The sequence below is a fragment of the Rhyacophila brunnea genome, unplaced genomic scaffold (assembly GCF_057557595.1).
Source record: "Rhyacophila brunnea isolate RB1 unplaced genomic scaffold, BYU_Rbru_1.0 scaffold_2, whole genome shotgun sequence".
In the NCBI taxonomy this organism is placed as follows: domain Eukaryota; kingdom Metazoa; phylum Arthropoda; class Insecta; order Trichoptera; family Rhyacophilidae; genus Rhyacophila; species Rhyacophila brunnea.
In genome coordinates, this window is record NW_028232859.1 from 22582076 (window position 1) to 22603236 (window position 21161).

The following is a 21161-nucleotide window of genomic DNA, read 5'->3' on the forward strand; positions in this document are numbered from 1 at the left end:
TATAGTATTTTTGGTAATACTTATTGTAATTTGTTGTAATTTTATTAATTGTAAATACTCCATTGAACCCATAGATAATAATATACGGCATTATTATACAGCACGTCTTGTGCTGTGCTAAAATTTTACTCATAAAAATATCCACAGTATATATAATGTCAAAATACTAACCTATTCAATATTAAATTTAACCGATTATGCATCCTTTTAATATTGGCCAAATTTAAAATAGCTCTTTTCCAATACATAATTATCTTTAAAAGAGTGTTTTGATGTAACGTTATGCTAAAAAATTTAATTTTTGATTTACATTTATTGCTGGCGCTAAATATTCCAGTTCTGACAAATATATGTTGGCAATTTTAATGTCAACAAATTTTGTGCAGAATTTTTTTGGAGAAGATACATAATTATTACGGATCAATTTAAATAATAAGAAAATAATATTCGTATGATTGTTATTTCATCTGTTTTTAAATATATTATTTTACGAATAAATGCCGCTGTTCACTTTACTGAATTTACGGTAATTGGAAACTTTTTAGTGCAACAGTGTATGGTACCACGGGAGGTGGACGCTTTTGTAATTTATTTTTAATATCTCCATAGTCCATGCTCCAGTATATTTCTTTCTAGCAATAGCCTAATAAAAGTATATTAGTGTATGGCCTAATAGGTGACAGCGTTGCCATGTCTACTGAAATTTCAGTAGATCTACTGATATTTTTGGCAATATACTGAATCTACTGATATTTTCTGAAATCTACTGATATTTCTTAATTTCACAAAATTCCCACCAGCCGGGAAAAAAACTAGCCATCTTTGAAAACTTGGGAATCAGCAGCCCGCGGTGAAATATTTCTCCTAAAAAAAAACAAGCCGACTATGAAAAATTGGGAACCTGCGGCCCGCGGCGAAATTTTTTTCCTAAAACAGAAATCTATTGATATTTTGTCGAATCTACTGAATTTTTTTTACACATTCTACTGAAATTAAAAATTTTGACTTGGCAACACTGAGGTGACATTCTGTTCTGAATTCTGTAGCTTTGTTTATTCATTTTAGGCATAAATTACTTTATGTTAGGGTAGCAAAAAACTGAATAAAATGGATTTTTCGTCATCTTCGTTACCTCCTACAATTCTAAATGATCACCAAGAATATGGAGGAATTGCGTCCAATATTGATGCATCTCAAGATGGAACCAAACGACGAAGGTAAACATAGTAAATCTTTCAAGTCTTATAAATTCACGATTTTGTTTGAAAACAACAACTGACTTTGTGTTCATTTTCAGTTCATCGCGATCGATAAAACGACGGCGATTTGACGATGAATTGGTGGAATATAGCCTAGGATTGCCAGGGGCGTCCGTGTCCAAGTTGGACCGGAGAGTTCGAACTCAATCATATTCCAGTCCATATTCTGAGATGCTCGCTGTCGGAAACATGCAGCCGGTCATTGTGCCAACTCCGCCTGTCATTCCCGAGGTCAGCAAACGTCGTCAGCCAGGCAAACCTCCAGGAACCGGCGGTTCAAGCCGACGCTCCAAGAAGAAGGCACAGATGAACCAACTTAGTTCGAAAGATTTGGGACGATGGAAACCGACAGATGATTTGGCTTTGATCATTGGTGTTCAGCAGGTTAATAATCTCATTTTTATATGACTACAAATTATGGTAAATATGCTGTATCGTAAATAGACATTTATCATTACATAGGGCAGAGATAGCGAGCCTGTGACATGTGTGCCATTATGCGACAGGCGGGAAAAGATTGAATTTTTCAATGGAGAAGTTAAAATATGTAAAAGGTTTGGGTCTTTTTACTGGTTCTCCGCCACCGCTCGCAGTCATCTGTCAGTGAGCGCAGTGATGCCAACCGAACTATAATTGTAGTACATTTTGGTTTGCGTACTATTAAAAAAGTATAGTACCTCTAAAATACCACAATTTTGAAAAATGGAATTAATTGGATTTGTCGGCTGTGCGAATATTCCCCATTGCTTATTTGATAATCGATGTTTAAAGTTCTGTAAAATGTTCGTACCTACTTCAATCACAGAAAATCGTAATAACGTGAAGCGAGGGACGTAGTAAGTATAATCTAGGTATATAATATAAATGATATAAGATCTCAGTGTGCGATATTAGTCTATGGACGTAGTCTTGCGTTGTATACTCTTAAAAACTAATGTGACAGTTAATGACGGTGGCTGGTGTTAGCATTTTTCGGTTGTAAGAGGTGTCTTAATAAAACAGGGCATCGGAATTTCTCGAATTCTCCGTTATGTTTATGTGACAAACAAAAAACTTACATTTTCAACACGTCCAATAATTTTTGCTGAAATACGATAATGTCTTGGACAGCGTACTATAATTCGATGACAAAAAGATAGCTGAATTCCAAAATGGCGACTGACAGATAAAGACGACGGAGAACCAATAAAAAGCACCAAAGGTTTTTCTACTTTATCCAAAATATACTAATTTTGTCCAGTGTTCTAGAATTTTATTCGACAATTTTAATAATATATTTTTAATTATCTACCGTTTGCAATTATCAATATGTATGTTACGCCAAATGTGCGAAATTGACTACTACATGAAATGGGCTAAATTTTGGCTAATTCATGTAATAGTCAAGCCTGTTGCCTTATTCATGAATAAGGTAAATTTTCTGCCGAGTACATGAAGTCGCCAGGGCATGGAATTCTTAAACTGTCAACATGACAGCAGAAAAAGTAAATTTAATACGGATGATTTTATTAGTTATAATTGGACATAATATAATATTATTAGGTTAGGTTGGGTTGGGTTAGGTTAGGTTAGGTTAGGTTAGGTTAGGTTTTGAAATTCTGAATTATTCAACTGAATGTCCATTTTGAGGTTAGCTAACAAGTGTCAACAAACTATCAAAAACGTACAATCGACCATTGCATGTACGATACCCAAGCACGAATCAAATCGCGAAAATACATTTTAATAAAATTCATCCGTTATCATATTATAGTTCTAGTTTTTTTGTGCATAGTAAATGGATATGAACGTCATTTTAGTATAATCAATGACATCTGACACATTTCATTTGGTTAGTTTGATTAGTTGCAAAAAATACCACCGGAGCGCGACCACCTATTTTGACCATAGATAATATACGTATATTTTGACCAATCCACGAGCATTTCACACATTTAGTTTAGTTGCAAAAAATACCACCGTAGCGCTACTATCTAATTTGTCCAATGCATGAACAAGGCAGAAAAATTACTGCGGAATTCATGCACTCACCAGATATTTTGTCTAATTCATGAATAAGGCAACGGGCTTGCATTTTTCATGATTTAGGCAAAATTTAGCCCATTTCATGTAATAGTCAATTTCGCACATTCGGCGTAACATGTATATCTAAATAGAAAAGTAATATTTTTGCAAAATGTAATTGTAACTCATTATCTGATAGGTATGTTTGATTTGATATATCAATAAATTAACAAACGCCTGTTTTGCCCCATATTTAGGTAAACATATTCGTCAATCAATCATTTAAAATTGAAAGTGAAATATCTTTATAATGATTTGACTAAACCATGTGTAGAATTTTCGTATGAACCATGTCTTCGTATGAACCATGTCTTCGACTATCTTCGAAAAGTTTTCCATTATAAACCAGAATCGAATAAACTTACCCCAGACAAATAATTCATAATATCTCTCTAAATTGTATATTTTGTGTGTAGGGAAGTACTAAAATACTATATGTAAATTTTGAATGAAGAGATTTCATAATAGATTTTTGTTTTATGAGAAATAGTCACTTGCTCAACCTATTGGGACCATGCTCTGGGTTTATACACACATTGAAAAAACATCATGTGATTTAGCCAGACCTTGTGACCTACGGTTACTGCTGTTATATATTACGCTTCTGGAAAATTTTTGCCCGATTTTTGAATTATTACTTAAAGTATCGAAAAATGGCTTTCATCTGTAGTTTTTACTTTTTTAATATGAATATTTTACTTTACATGTCAATACTGTATAAGATGTTATTTTTAAATACTGTAAGTAAATGCAAAATTCCTCACATATTATCTTTCTAACAGACAAATGATCTTCGCATGGTACATCGTGGCATAAAGTTTTCGTGCAGATTCACAGTTGGAGAGATACAGTCGCGTTGGTACGCATTGCTCTATAATGCAGAGATAAGTCGCATTGCTGTAGCGGCCATGAGAAACCTTCATCCGGATCTGATCGCATCTGTCAAAAGTAAAGCCCTGTTTTCCAATGGAGAAGAAGAGCTACTGTCAACAATATGGAGTGTAAGTTTCACACCAGTTTAATCTGACCAAACCCACAAAATCAATGTAGTTTTAGCCAATCTTTTTGCTTCTTCCCAAGTTTTTATATTATCATGTTTGATTACATTTTGTGTTTAAATTCAAAGTCACAACCAGTGGCGGCCGGTGATTTTTTGGATTGTAATTTTTGAGGGTGCGCTAGAAACTTACCTTATTGAAAAATGAAATCATTTGGGCGTTATTTTTGATTTGACAAAACGTTATTGACATTTGGGAAATTACCTGTATATTTTATATTTTTAATAAAACATGTTGCGAGTTACTAGTATAAATACCTCTTACTTTTAACGTAAGCCATCTTATTCTATATAAGTACATTATCTTTAGCAATTTGTACATTATTATAAATAACCAACATCATTTCGCGTTTAGTCAACGCACAGGATAGTGAAATAATAATTTTCCAGAAATGCCGTAGGTACCAAAATTATTTTTCTCTTCACTGATTTAATTTGCAGTACACATAAATCAAAATATCTCTCCGACATTGTATTATATTTCTTACCCATTTTAAATTTAGAAAATAATGAATTCTATTGTATTAAGTTTAACAAGCATTTTACATACAAGATTGCTAAATATGATACTAAACATAATTTGAGCGTGAACAGTAAGTCGCGTCTATAATAACAAACCATAATTCAAATCTGTAATTGCTCTCTACTCAGAACAATATGATGTCATTTTACCCGGTCGGCGCACAATATTCTGGGCATGGCGTAAACGATTAGCACGGTTTAAATTGTTTTATAATGGCTTTAGTTAATACTAAGCTTTGGGTTCATTTTAAGTAAACAAAATATATTGCCGGGGCGCAAACGATTTCAGTGAAGATGACATATACGGTGCATAGTGCCTGTATTATCGCCGATTGGCAATATGGGCACATCGGTTTATGGTTTGCATTACAATAAGTGAGCGATAATATTAAAAACCTATGAAGAAAAAATATGATTTACGATGTTGAACGATGTTTCACAGCAATGCAAGCAGTGCAGTGCACTTGCATGATGTTAGACCAGCCACCGCTGTTCACAACACGACATGGAGAAAACTAAAGAAAGGATGATACTGGGAGCATACGGGATCCCTCCCAAGATCATTGCCATAATCAAAAGCCTGCACGAGAATAGCGAATGCTGTGTCAGAATTGGAGACACTGTCACGGAATGGTTCGGGGTCACGACAGTCAGTCAGACAGGGTTGTGTCCTTGCACCGTTTCTCTTTATCATTCTCTTTGACTTCATACTACGGAAGTCAATACCACCTGACCGAGGCATACCTGTTACCCCCACGGTGAAGCTATGCGACCTGGAATACGCCGATGATGCTGTCCTATTCGACAACTCAATCAAGGGCATTCAAGAGACAATCGACAGGTTGCATAACAACTCCTCTCGCGTTGGTTTGAAAATCAACGCGAAGAAAACCAACGTCTTGTGCAATAGCACCTGTCCTGATCCAGATTTCCCTCTGATTAGCGATGGACAAAGCATCGAGAGTGTCGACAGCTTCAAGTATCTGGGGGTACACATCACGGGAGATGGCATTTTGCAGAAAGAGCTCGCTATCCGAATGGGAATGGCTGGAGCAACATTCAACTCGATGCGAAATGTCTGGGACTCACGATTGTACTCGGTCAAAACCAAATGCCGCCTATTCGACGCTTGCATTCTGACGGTGCTGCTTTACGGTAGCGAATCATGGCACCTTACGAAGGCTCAGAGCAACCGTATACTGAGCTTCGAAAACAGATGTTTGCGACGAATACTGGGTGTGCGGTGGTATGACTTTAGGAGCAACGAGGAGATAAGAGAACGTACCAAGCAGCCTCTCATCACACTGAAAGTGAAGAGGCGACGTTGGACCTGGCTCGGCCACGTGCTGCGGATGCCAGAAGAGAACTTTAACCTGGCTTGCCTGTTCTTCAAGCCGACCGGATTCCGGCGTCCTGGAAGGCCGCTAAATACAATCTACAGAGTGTATACGGCGGAGCTACGGGATGCTGGTTTGACCTGGAACGAAGCAAGAAGACTGGCGAGCGACAGGGATTCTTGGAGGCGCCACGTGGTGTCCATATGCTCCAGCTAAGGGGCGGATATGGGCAAAGAAGAAGAAGAAGAATTGACAATATTTATGTTACGCCGAATGTGCGAAATTGAATATTACATGAAATGGGCAAAATTTTGCCTAAATCATGAAAAATGCAAGCCCGTTGCCTTATTCATGAATTAGACAAAATATCTGAACAGTGCGTGAATTCAGCAGTAATTTTTCTGCCTAGTTCATGTATTGGACAAATTAGATAGTAGCGCTACGGTGGTATTTTTTGCAACTAAACTAAATGTATCAAATGCCCATGCATTGGTCAAAATGTACATTTATATTATCTATGGCAGTGTTGCCAACCGTGCTATAATTATAGTACAATACTATAATTTTGATTCTGCAAAAAATGTAAAATACTATAATTTTACGCCGAATATGCCAAAATACTATAATTTAAAGGATTTGAGTCTACACAGAAATAGACACACACAGACATTTTTACTATAATTTTTACGCCCTTGTACTATAATCAGCATAGAAAAATATGGCAACACTGATCTATGGTCAAAATAGATGATCGCGCTCCGGTGGTGTTTTTGCAACTAAACAAATGTGTCAAATGTCGACGTTCATATCCATTTACTATGCGCAAAAAAAATCTCGAACTATAATATGATAACGGAAGAATTTTATTGAAAAGTATTTTCGCGATTTGATTCGTGCTTGGGTATCAAACGTGCAATGGTCGATTGAATGTTTGTGATAGTTTGTTGACACTTGATAGCTAACCTCAAAATAGACATTCAATTGAATAATTTAATTCAGAATTATAAAACCTAACCTAACCTAATAATAATAATATTATATTATGTCCAATTATAACTAATAAAACCATCCGTATTAAATTTACTTTTTCTTCTGTCATGTTGACAGTTCAAGAATTCCATAGCCTGGCGAATTCATGTACTCAGCAGAAAATTTACCTAATTCATGAATAAGGCAACAGGCTTGACTATTACATGAATTAGCCAAAATTTTGCCCATTTCATGTAATAGTCAATTTCGCACATTCGGTGTAACATTTACACAAAAAACAGACTAATTAGATGAATAAATTGAAATATCAAACACAATGATCTAAGTAGACATATTTTAAAGATTAAAAATACAACATCCACTTAAACTCATCCCCACGCAAGTGAAAATATTTTTTCTTCCAACACTAGATAGGTACTGGCGATGGGTTTATGATTTTCATTAATATTATTTTCAGAATGCCCAGCATTCGATCGACAAGTTTCAAGAGCTCCTGGAACAGAATCCGACAATATTTTATCCAATGCGGACTGCAAAGTCTTTGATGGCTCACTGGCAACTCCTAAAGCAGTACAGCCTTCTACCAGATCAGACTGTGCAGGCCTTACCCAGAGGTAGCAACATTCATTTTGGTATTCTACAAATGTGGATATAATTCACTGTGTTGACGGAAATGTCAAATGATTCAATGTCTTTCTGACACATTAAGGGCAGGGTTGGATGCTAATAAATCATTGCACCATATCAACCTTATGAACTTGTAGGTACATTTGAACTTGGTTATTACGATCTCGGACAGCGAGATCTCAGATGTAATGAGGAAACATTCGTTGACATTTGGTTTATGATTTTCTCCATACATTTATTCACTGTTATAATGAGCAACTTATCGGATATACCGAGCTAAAATACTGTTAATGTGTCGATCACGGATTACATTTATGACACTAGTTAAGTGTCTAATTGTTGTTTTCGCCGACAATAATGAAAAAGTATCTACGCACATGGTTGAGAAATCCAAGGTTTGTGAAGTTCGTAGGTACCTACCAGCGTTCATTACAATAAACAACTTCTTTAGTAGTTTATGAAGGCCATGCTTGTTTCGGAGATTTTTTATTTTCGACTTTTTTTGTTATGTGACCGCTCATTTAAAAATACCTATTCTCTGATATACCGAGTACCGCTTATAACGAGCAAATTCAGTCGGTCCCATCTTCCTCGTTATAACCAAGTTTGACTGTATTTGAAAGTGATACCAAACTTTATTTCTAATATCGTTTTCTATGAGATAGCTGTATATATCTTCAGTTGCACCATATAATTTTGTGTAGACAGTAATTATTATTTATGTGTCTTACAGTTATTCATACCACGCAGTGGAGTAGTGGTAGAGTTGGGGGTCCATATTCAATCTTTGCATCTGGCAAAAATCGTACATTGTCTTTCAACGTGTCTTTGATTCAAAGCAAGGGTCGAATGGGTTGAGCGAATGTCTAATAACCATTCCTCAAAGAAAAATAGTTATTTACATATATGTATATTTATTTACCACTCTTAATGTAATAGTACTTACATAATATGAGCGTCTAATTCCAAAAAGCGATAAGTCCACATGTGGTCAAAATCGAGAAAAAAATACGCACGTATTCTTTGTATAATTTTACACAATATGTATTGATCTATAAATTCCAACTAACAAATAACACTACGAAAAAAATATTTTAAGTCTCGATTTATTACAAAAAGCGCCAAGTCCGTGTTTCATATTATTTAAAGCTTGGTTGTTTAAGTCAACCAATAAGGGAACGATCAATATTGAAAAGGGCGTCTCCCATGCTGTAGCATCTGGTAAACTCATGACAGTGCCACGGAAATATGTGCCTTATGCGGAATAAATTAAAAAGTGAGGTACATAATATAGTGCTACGTCCAATTTTATTTTGCCTATATTTATTACATTTAAGGTGACGCATCAGTGAAACGCCAAATAATGTTCAACTGTACGCGCGACGAAAATTTGTACTTGCTTCGCATTCATGAGAGAACGTGGAGTCGGACGCACGTCACTTTGCTGCGTGATGGCGACGGGCCAATTAATTCTAAAATCGTGTAAAGATGACTAAAAACTTTACCCATTTACTTTAAAAAGCAAACATGTCAATGAATATATTATTATTGATACTAATAGAATAATAAACAGAACATAAAATGGACGTATGTTGGATTTATATGAGAAATAATATTTCGTTTGACAGGCGTCATTTTCACCCGCGACCCGCAATCCGCACATCGCCTAGCAACGATCTTTTTAGACCGTGCCTCAACTAATGCATGGCCTTAAGAGTTTATCGGCTGAAACAAATTGCCATTTGGTTCTAATTTCGACTTAGAATACAACGGAAAAAATAATCTCACGTTAAAACAAATAATTGAAGCTTGAAACATAAAAACGTTGTTTCCCGAAAATATTGAATTGTGGACTTGTCGCTTTTTGCAATTAGACGCCTCATATAATGTTAACCACCATACATTTTAAAAATCTGTAATCTTTTATTCTATCACTGTGCGTACACGCCTGCGAGTTACAGCAGTAACAAGCATTGTAAGTGATGTACGCGAACAGATTTGCACCCATACGTGTAGTGCGCCGCCTTAAATCTCTTTGTGTTCATTAAAAACGGACAGTGAACTGGCACAGTGTTCAAGACACCGCCTACACCTGCGTACCAGCCGTGTCATATGCTTGGCTCAAGTGATGTGCATAAACGTGTACTGTGCATTATAGCCCATTTACTCATGCATGGATTTACTAGTGGCAGTACGTTTTGTCGTGACCATAACGAAAAATCTAAATGTGAACACATATTATCGTACTAGTTGCAAGACTGCATGCATGGATCATAAGTTCTAAATTCTCACGCAATAGTTGCAACTTGTATGACATATGCGCATCAGCAGTAGAACAATAGTGGCGAACCTGTCGGAAAAAAATTAATTAAATTAATTAAAAAATACTACATTGCGTAAAACATTTTGACGTTTATCGATTTTCACGACCTGTCAGATAAAACGTCAACAAACCCGTTTGCTTATGCTTGAAGAAAGAGATTGGCGAGACAGTCAGCACATTTATGTGTAAACAGCTATTGTTGCCAGTAAATCCATACACGTGTACAGGCGCTTTAGGTTTCATAATAAATGTTGTGAATGAAGTATAAGCAAAATTTTTGTTTTATTACAGGTGAAAATGTTCTAAACTTTTCTGATGCCGAAGACATGGTGAATGATTCAGAGCTGCAAGAACCAAAAGATGAGACAGCTGAAGTAGACCTCGCTTTGGCAGACAGGTATCTCTAATGACTTTTTAGTCAATATTAGGGAATCCAATCCCGAGCCAAAATTCTGATCCCGGGATTTCGGGATTACAATTTGACAATCCCGGGATCCCGGGACTGGTCCCGGGATTGGCATTTTTTCCATTGTTAATATAAAAATTTTATATTTACAAATAACATTGATAAAATCGGTCAAAAATAAATCTAGTATAATTTATACTATTTAACCTTTTAACAGCCCAGCTGAAAGTACTAGGTATACTCCCCAGGGCCCAGGAATTAATTATATTATAAAAAAATTAAAAGAATAGTGAAAAGTTTAAGGGGGGACATGCTCGTCGAAGGTCAAAATTGAGTTTTTTTTGTATTTTCAAACCATGATCCTGGACACTCCTTAAACGTTGTAGATAATCTATTTATATAATTTTGAAGCCTTATTATCCTTTATAGTTATTTTAAACATTTGATGACTGCATAAAGTATTTTTGTTACATAAAATAGTATTCTTTTAAACCTCTCGCTCTAATGTTTTAGAATATAGTCATATTTCGGTACATAACTGTGCAGTGGTGTTAAGATTTTTTACATTTATTAATTTTTAAACGCATTTATAAAACCATTAGCATAATTTATTACTAGATAATTTTTGTAAAATATTCACGATAAAAATTATATTGATAATCTCTGTGATCCCAAATTTGACAAGAATTAGGCATTTTATTATTCAAAAAATCGGCAAGATTAACACATTTGAAGATGATTCTAAAGATATTTATTATAAGCTATGTCTTTGACCATTCAAGTGTAATAAACATCTTATGAATAATGATTGCTTTATAATAATTATTGACCTAAGAATAAGGTAGTGTTTTTTTGAAATACGCCATTTCTTTTGTCATTCCCCAGTAGTTAAGCTACAACATACGGCCGTAGCCATAAATTGACAAACTATAATTGAAGTAGGGAGTAAAATGATATTGACGCGCGTGTTTGAACATGTACCGTTTAAAAAAAAATAAAAAAAAATTCGGTTAAGTACATGTTCAAATACGCGCGTTAACATAATTTTACTCCCTACTTTAATTATAGTTTGTCATTTTATGGCTACGGCCGTATGTTGTAGCTTAACCACTAGGGAATGACAAAAGAAATGGCGTATTTCAAAAAAACACTACCTTATTCTTAGGTCAATAATTATTATAAAGCAATCATTATTCATAAGATTTTTATCACAGTTGAATGGTCAAAGACATAGCTTATAAAAAGTATCTTTAGAATCATCTTCAAATGTGTTAATCTTGCTGATTTTTTGAATAATAAAATGCCTAATTCTTGTCAAATTTGGGATCACAGAGATTATCAAAATAATTTTTTATTGTGAATATTTTACAAAAATTATCTCGTAATAAATTATACTAATGGTTTTATAAATGCGTTTAAAAATTAATAAATGTAAAAAATCTTAACACCACTGCACAGTTATGTACCGAAATATGACTATATTCTAAAACATTAGAGCGAGAGGTTTAAAAGAATACTATTTTATGTAACAAAAATACTTCATGCAGTCATCAAATGTTTAAAATAACTATAAAGGATAATAAGGCTTCAAAATTATATAAATAGATTATCTACAACGTTTAAGGAGCGTCCAGGATCATGGTTTGAAAATACAATAAAAACTCAATTTTGACCTTCGACGAGCATGTCCCCCCTTAATATAATGCACTTACATATATGAGACCTCAATTGAAGTTCGGCGACAAAGTTTTTCATACACAATTTCGTGAAAATGTCTGAAAATTTTCAGGTATGGTAGGGTTGTCACAACACTGCACTTACAAGAATTAGTTGAATATTTTTTTTTTTTTAATATAAGTATTTTGAAAAATAAATTTTATAGTATTTTTGTAAAATGTCACCATAAATACTTACAGCACTAAGAAGTATACTAAACACATTAAAATCACTAAAAACTTTCTTGTGTATGGAAAATTTCGAAGCACGGTTCAAAACACAGAGCAATGTCGCACTGCTTGCACAAATACCTAGTTTCTTTCCGTCTTTTCTGATTTTTTGTATTGGCACATACATAACATCTTCTTGCCGCATTAATTTTATTGTTAGTAGGTGGTATTTTACCCAAAAAATGTCTTTCTGTTAGCCTAGAGGGTAAGGGTGCTTTTCGCTTCAAAAGAGTTTTTGGTTCTAACTTATGTTTTTCGATCAGTTGTCCGATGACTTTCAATTGAAATTCACCCAGCGGTTGTTTTTTTCCAGTTTTTTGTTGGAACAATACATGGGCATTCAGCAGAGATAAATCTATCAAATGGAAAAAAAGTTTTTTGTACCATTTGACAGTTTTTCTTGTCGAATTTACAGAAGAAATTATCATATCACTACGATCCACAGCACCCATGTTTTTATTGTAATCAACAATGCATTCCGGCTTGGAAATCGGAATTTTAGTCTTATAGTCTACTTTTCCAGTAGGTTTGAAAGTATTGTTGTGAATTGTGGACAACATTGTAACATCCTTTTTATCCTTCCACGCCAAAGCCATAATTTCGTCAGTATGGAATGTATCGGTTTCCCCTTTTTTCAATTTCTTAGTAAATTTGGGCATCCCAATTCTGTTTCTCCTTACGGTTCCACAGGCATTCGTCCGGTGATCATAAAGATACTTGAATAACGTTGGGCTGCTGTAACAGTTGTCAATGTACAATGTATGCCCTAGTTCCAAGTATGGTCCAAGCATCGTTACCACCACGTTGCCCGATATACCGATGTAATTATTTTTCTCAATTTCAGTTTGTTTTCCGGTATAAATGATTACATCTAAGACAAAACCAGTTTTGCAATCAGCCATTACAAAAAATTTTATTCCGAAACGACTAGCCTTCGTCCTGATGAATTGGCGAAATAAAAGTCTGCCTTTGAAAAGGAGAAGACTCTCATCAATACATATGTTCTGATATGGACACATGTACTGCTTGAAAGAAATTTTCAGTTCCTTCAGGACCTGTCTAATTTTATATAGTCGATCTCCGGGAACCTGCGTTTCATTGTCACAAAAATGCAACATTCGATGCATCAGTTCGAAACGATTCCTGGACATGGTTTCGGAATAACATGGTGAAAATAACAATCTGTGGATAGACCAGTGTTCAGATATTTTATTCCGTGAATTCCTTGACATTAGCATACACAGCCCCAAAAATGTGTACATATCATCAATTGTGCAGTCTACCCATCGCCGTAGACGATCACTCAAAACTGTGATATTTTTTGTGGCAAATACAAATTGTTGGTCTCTCGGACTAACATTTCAACAAAAGAAATATCGATGAAACATTTGAAATAGTCCATTTCGAGTGCATCCAAAGTCAAATTATCAGCTTTGCATCCCGAAACGTTAGCATCGAAGGAAAATGCGCGTGGCTCAAACATATCCGATTTCCACTCAAATGTCGGTCTTTCAGTGGATTCCGGTGTGATAATTTCACTTTCATCGACTTCCAAAGTTTCCTCAAGTTCGACATCCGAATCATCACTTCCATCGTCTTCAGATTCAACTGTTACGATAAGGTTATCGATTTCACCAACTTCGTCGATCTCATCCATTTTGAATAATAAAATTTGTAAAACTAAACTCGTAAATAAAACACTTTGTATACGCAAATCGAATCCGAAATACAAATAAAAAATAGTCACAACACTTAGTCCTTTGTCAATTTCTATCTAAAAACATCGAAAATCTTTCTTTTCATTCAAGTTTAGTAGGTAAAATCTAAAACAAAACTCGTAAATATAACACTTTTTTATACGCAAATTGTATATGAAATATAAATAAAAACACTTGGTCACTCAATAGAAATTAAATTTCAATGTAAAAACATTGAAAACATTCCAATTATGTATAACGCAAATCTGAATAAGAAAGCATTCCGAATTAGCATCCCGACTAAATGATATTCCGGCGACAACTGACTCATCACTATCGAATCATACCAACTGCCTATTGTACAAGATATCCCAGTGTGCAGGGGAATTTTGAGCTAACCCTGATTTGGCCTCTCGGGAAATTCCCTTATTCTCGCGATGTATGCGCCGTACAAATGTTTTTTGCTTGCAAGGTCTGATCAGAAATGTAGTTACACGTTTTAAAATTAAATAAATAAATATTTAACTCATACAAGTGCGTAGAACGGCTCGACGTATATCGTACGGTATGGGCGCCTGAATCGCCGCCGTGCATGACGTAAACATTACGTTACGGGCAGCTATCAGGTTAAGACATTTATTGTTAATATTGTATACGGTCAATCTTGGAAATACACAAGTTTAATGGAGTAAATAATATTGTAATATAAATAATAATGTGAATTTAATAGGAGATTGCTGTTTCTGATAGTAAAGACTTAATTAATGGATTAGCGAGATTTAAAATAGTAAAGCAAATAATCATGGCGTACTTATGGCCTTTCCGCTTCATAAATCTAATTAGTCAGCCAAATATGAAACTGCCGTAAAACGTATGATACGAGGGTGGGTCAATAAGTCCTTAGAAAAGCCGACAGGTGGCGCGACTAGTACTGTAAGCGGTTTGTTTTCATGCAGCGGCACTACCGATTCAGTATGCTGCGAAGTTTCAATCAGATTGGTCGGGTTGTTGTGTGTTTCTCGTACATTTAAAAAAAAAATTTGCTTGTTTACAAAAATGGAGAAAATTGAGTTTAGAGCTGTTATTAAACATTTTAATATAAAAGGGTTAACAGCAAAGGAAATAAAAAATGAGTTGGATTTAGTTCACGGCACATCTGCTCCTTCACTTGCAAATATTTATAACTGGTTAAATGAATTTAAACGTGGTCGTACATCAACAAAGGATGAACCACGCTCAGGACGTCCTGTAGAGGTGACTACACCAGAAATGATCAATAAAATCCACGATATGGTGTTAAGTGACCGAAGATTAAAGTTGAGTGAGATAATTGAGGTTACAGGGATCTCAAAAGGTAGCGTCATTTCTATTTTACATGACAAATTGGGCATGAAAAAAATTTCTGCAAGATGGGTGCCGCGTTTGCTCACAGTCGACAATAAACGCAATAGGGTGGTGGCCTCTAAAGCCCTGTTGTCGCTCATGCAACGCAATCCGGATGAATTTTTTCATCGCTTTGTGACTGTAGATGAAACATGGATACACCACTATACTCCCGAGACGAAAGAACAGTCAAAGCAGTGGATTGCGAAAGGCGAACCATGTCCAAAGAAGGCGAAAACCGTAAAATCAGCTGGTACTTTATGGCTACTGTATTTTGGGATGCACGTGGAATTATTTTCGTTGACTATTTGGAAAAAGGAAAAACAATAACAGGGGATTATTATGCATCTTTATTGGACCAGCTAAAAAACAAAATTGAAGAAAAACGGCCTCATTTAAACAGGAAAAAAATCCTCTTTCATCAGGACAATGCCCGTGTTCACACATGTTTACGATCAATGGCTAAAATTGAAGAATTGAAGTTCGAATTGGTCGACCACCCACCGTATTCGCCAGATTTAGCCACTAGTGACTTTTTCCTTTTCCCAAACTTAAAAAAATGGCTAAGTGGACAACGTTTTTTTTCAAATGAAGAAGTCATCGATCGGACAAATGCTTATTTTGAGGACCTTCCGAAAACTTATTTTTCTGACGGTTTAAAAAAAATTGAGAAACGTCTAACCAAGTGTATTGAGCTCCAAGGAGATTATGTTGAGAAATAAAAAAAAATACAAAAATAAAAACTGTTTTAATGCTTTTTTCTAAGGAATTATTGACCCACCCTCTATCATGGTGGAATTACTTTGTTAAAAGTGCGAAGCATTGTTTTTTTCCAATCTTTCCATTTTTAATAATTCATGTGAAAAAAATAAAATGAATCGGCAACCTACACATGGGTATAAATCAAATTTCATTCAAACTCAGTTTATTTCTAATGTAGCTATGTTTTATTAAATGTATTTTTTCTGTTATATTTTCCCTTTTATTTTATTTTCCATAAAAATTGATAAAAAAATCAATCCCGAAATCCCGGGACTATTTTTATCAATCCCGGGATTCATAAGTATCGAAAATAGCTCGGGATCCCGGGATTGGAATCCCTAGTCAATATCCACATACAGACAGTCCTTATGACTGTCGAAATGTGAAGTTAGCTTTTTTATGAGGTTCTATCAGCGTTGTAGACATTCAGGAATACGCAGGAATGAATATAGCAGACACTGGTTTATCAAGATTTAAATATTTACATGGTTCATGACTAAAAAATCACTGAAATTATACACCTAAATATTATTTCCATACTTTAGATTGGTAGTTTGATGACTAACCTCGTATTATGTATTACTTAATTCATATTCTGATATAAAAAGCACATAGTGATTTTTGACAAGTACTCATGTTCCATTGGATTTTTAGATGGTCTAAAAAAGAAATACGTCTACTGGAGAATTCTTTGGGCCGCTGGCAAGTGCTGGTGGAATCATGTGTAGGCGGAGGCGGCCCCGATTTTGACAAACAGACCTTGGGCATTCTACGTGGACGACTCGTTCGCTATCTCATGCGCTCCAAAGAGGTTTGACACATTGAATTATATTTTTTTGCACACTCAACTTACCATTTGGTTGAGTAAAAATAAAGACCGCAGATTAAGTACAATTAATTTTTCTAAAGTTACCGTTTCTTATGATAATGAATCGTTGCATCTAATTATTAGCAGTTATATATTGATACATCTGAAATAGGCAAGTAGGGATTGCAATCCCGATTCAATAATTTAAAAGGAATTGTAATTCAAAACTAAAATCACTTACGGAATATATTATATTATGACATAATGGAATATCTACGATAATTTAATAAGCTGACTTATAAAATATGGAAATGTGGACGTAAATAATACTTGTCCCATAAATAACTAGAAAATGAAATAGGTATATCTTGATTAGTTAAATTTCTTTTTGATTTATTCAGAAATGAGCTACATTAAGGTATTAATATGTACATTGTTTTTTACTTAAAAAACCCCTGTCCACAGATAACTATCGGGCGCAGCACCAGGGATCACAGTGTAGATGTGGACCTCAGTTTGGAAGGCCCCGCCGGCAAAGTGTCTAGGCGGCAGGCGACAATCCGTCTGCGAAACAGCGGCGATTTCTTCCTTTCATCGGAAGGGAAGCGAGCTATTTACGTGGATGGCCGCCCCATACTCCACGGGAATAAGATCAAGCTGAACCACAACAGTGTGATTGAGGTGAATATAATTATATATTTTCTTTTGTATTTAAACCACTAATATATACGCCCACAGTGGAGTATTGGCATAGTGCCCCCCACCAAAATCGTTACGTCTGAATTCCGTATCTGGCAAAATTCACATTTTTTTCAATTTGATCCCGAGCAAGATCTGATGGGTTCAGTGAAAACATATCTACCATTCCTCATCAAATGTGTTAATAGGTATATTTGCTCCGCTTAGGAGTAAAAAGTATACTTTGTTTGATGATGGCATTTAAATCATCAAAAAAAAAAATTATAAAGCCATGGAGCTAAAAATTTATGAATATTTGAAAATGATGCGTGACTTATCTTTACCCGATTAAAATAAAAATTGGTTTATGGGCTCTATAGAAATGAAAGCGGTTGCCCAACTTTTATTAAATCTATGTACAAGGCAAAATTGATAATGGAACTTAATTGTGTTAATGCTTATTCATACTTATGGAAACAAATAAGTAAACATAAGTGACGACAAGTGATAAACATATGCGAAAGACTAACAGTATTGAAAATGTACTCATAGCTTACTAAATTATTCAAACTATTCCAACCAGTTTTATATTTTTATGCGCATGTATACTAATAAAGCAACCTTATGATTTAAATAACAGGATTTATAATTTACCACTATCAATTAAAAATATTTTATGAAGATAAGTTTTTTTAAATGGCAGGATTAACTGCACGAATTGACTTCATTCGGCTTATGACAAACATGCGATGAGTTCATAAGTACATAGTTGGCTTAGCCTTTAACGTAATGTTGACGATTTTGCATCTGGTTCTTAGTGCAGACGTTGCTTCTTTTATACTCAATCTGAAAAAAGGATGACATAGCAGGAATATACATTGTCCCGCTTTAACCGATAGAATTTAGCGCAGTAGCATGCGGTATTTAATATCAACATTTGTTTATGATGTTAACATTTTACAAGCATCAGTGGCATTTTGATTTGTAGTGTTCTGATAATGACACCAATTAAGAAAGAAAATATATTAAATGCCATTGACATAAATTTAGTCATAAACTACGTGATTGATTGATTTGTATATGTCAAAAATAAATAGTCACAAAACAGACGGTCTGATTTAACTGTTGAGTTCTTATAGCGTATATACCGTAGACTAATTGTATTTCTTTTTGGCTTTTTATCAGATATCAGGACTTCGATTTGTTTTCCTCATCAACCAGGACATTGTGGGTGCGATAAGACAGGAATCTGTTTGGATTAATAACATTACACCATAAAAGATACACTGGTGTTAATACATACAATGTAGTGTGCGTGCAATGTAAAAAATAATACCACAAGTCAAAGATCAAACTCTTTATTAGCCAACAATGTATACAATTTTTTTTTTTTAAATATAAACCATTCTCATATTTTAAACTCTTTAATTTATCTTGTAACTTTCAGCTTTTGCCATAAATATTTTGTATATATTATTATATAGTTTTCTCGTAAAACAGCTGTATAAAAATTATTATTACTTTTTAAAATAAATAAATATTGATTTTCTTCCAAATATGTTCACATTTTAATTTTGATAAGGAATGCGTTATATAGGTACATACTGACTAATATTATATTTGCTAAGTGGTTCTTTACAATTTATGTATACGTAATATTAATTATCAAAGAAAACCATTTTAATAACTGAAGGTCGTTGAAACAGATTTATTCTGACCAACATGCTAAGATAACAAGACTCGTTTGCACAATAGGTTTTATAAACCCACGTTAAAATAATATAAACAATAAGGAAACACTACATTTATATATTATCATTTCCTCATTATATTATTATGCCGAGCATATTACAGCCACGTTGATTTACAAATCATCTTCGTCCATATTACTTGAGTTGTTAAGAAGTAATCAAAACGCATTTAAGCTGTTTTAATGTGTTTATGTTTACAAAACTTCACTTTTTTGTCATGTCTGAGGCCAATTGATTATTTGGTAATGACAAGATTGGCGGATGGCAAAAAAAGACGTAGATGGTTCAAAAAGCAACGATTCATTTTACTACTTATCAAGAATGCCGAAATAAATTGATACTTACCTACGTTGAGATCACATACAAAAGTAATAATTTCTCTCTTTGACACATAAATCTGATCTTTTCCATTTACATGTGACTGTGGCTTTGACTGTTCAAATTAAAATGGGTTTCCACAAATTCACATACTGCACCAAACATCCTTAGGTATATATCGAATGTAAAAAATTACACTAAAAAGGGAATGTAAATTATGGATACATACATATTATTAGTGTATGAAAAAATTAAGAATGATTTTCATTATAGTTAATGTCAAAGACCAAATACAAAAAATATACACATCACTCTGCGGCATTTTTTCCATTAATCGAAAAAATCTTTGCCACAAACAAGATTTCAAATTGATATTTAAGATAAAATCTCATTTTTTTTTACACAAAAATGTAAATATGCTAAGGGAAAAAAATTGTGATGTGCAATTTGTAATATTATCTAAGTGTTTACATTCTATTAACATGGTCGCATTAAAACTGTGTTTCAAATCTATTTTATAATACACTCGATTTAAGGCAAACTGTGTGTGATTGTACATAATATTATTCCTATAAAATATAAATCAATAAAAATATCAGTTAAACAACAACCCTGTAAAAGTTAAAATCCAGCACACACTGATACAATAAAAGCCAATAAAACATGAATGCGATAAAACACGAAAGTGTGAAGGTAAAGACATCGCTGATTATCATCGTATTGTAAAAATGGTCAGTGGCAAAACTTATAATATGTCATACAATTCAATTTAAGGCACTAAATTTTCACTGCAACAAAGACACGTTACGTTAATGCTACAGCACAAAAATTGAAATCTGAATAATGTAAAAACTCTTAAAAATTAAAATAACATGAAGATGGACTAGGAAAAGGTAAACACTCATTTTTCATGACAAAATTATTCAGAGGCCTTCAAACGACCTCTGTTTTTCAATATAGATAAGTATAGGGATGTCATGAAAGTATGCATATGTTGATCTTTCGCAATTGAAACATTTTTTTTTTTGCATACACACTAGGTCATTTGATATATATTTTTCTTCCGATTTTTACTTTCAATATGACATCCCTAGGTAGATATGATAGATATGATTAAGACGTCGGTTCGGTCTGAATAAAATAAAATTATAAACTTAATAAAAACTGATCAGTCATACCAAAACCATAGTTCATTACTGGATATCTTCACCGCTCCAGCAGACAGACCGCCAA

At 34.2% G+C, this 21161-nt stretch overlaps 1 protein-coding gene across 1 annotated transcript; it reads left to right on the plus strand.

The window, feature by feature from the left end:
- The first annotated feature begins 1014 nt into the window (after positions 1-1014).
- Rcd5 (microspherule protein Rcd5) lies at positions 1015-19417 on the plus strand. Its single transcript, XM_085947645.1, has 8 exons — positions 1015-1217; positions 1298-1643; positions 4106-4324; positions 7687-7843; positions 10471-10576; positions 17028-17184; positions 17647-17862; positions 19045-19417. Exons 1-8 carry the CDS (start codon positions 1108-1110, stop codon positions 19135-19137), a joined length of 1404 nt encoding a protein of 467 aa, XP_085803771.1. The 5' UTR covers positions 1015-1107; the 3' UTR covers positions 19138-19417.
- Positions 19418-21161: the final 1744 nt, after the last annotated feature.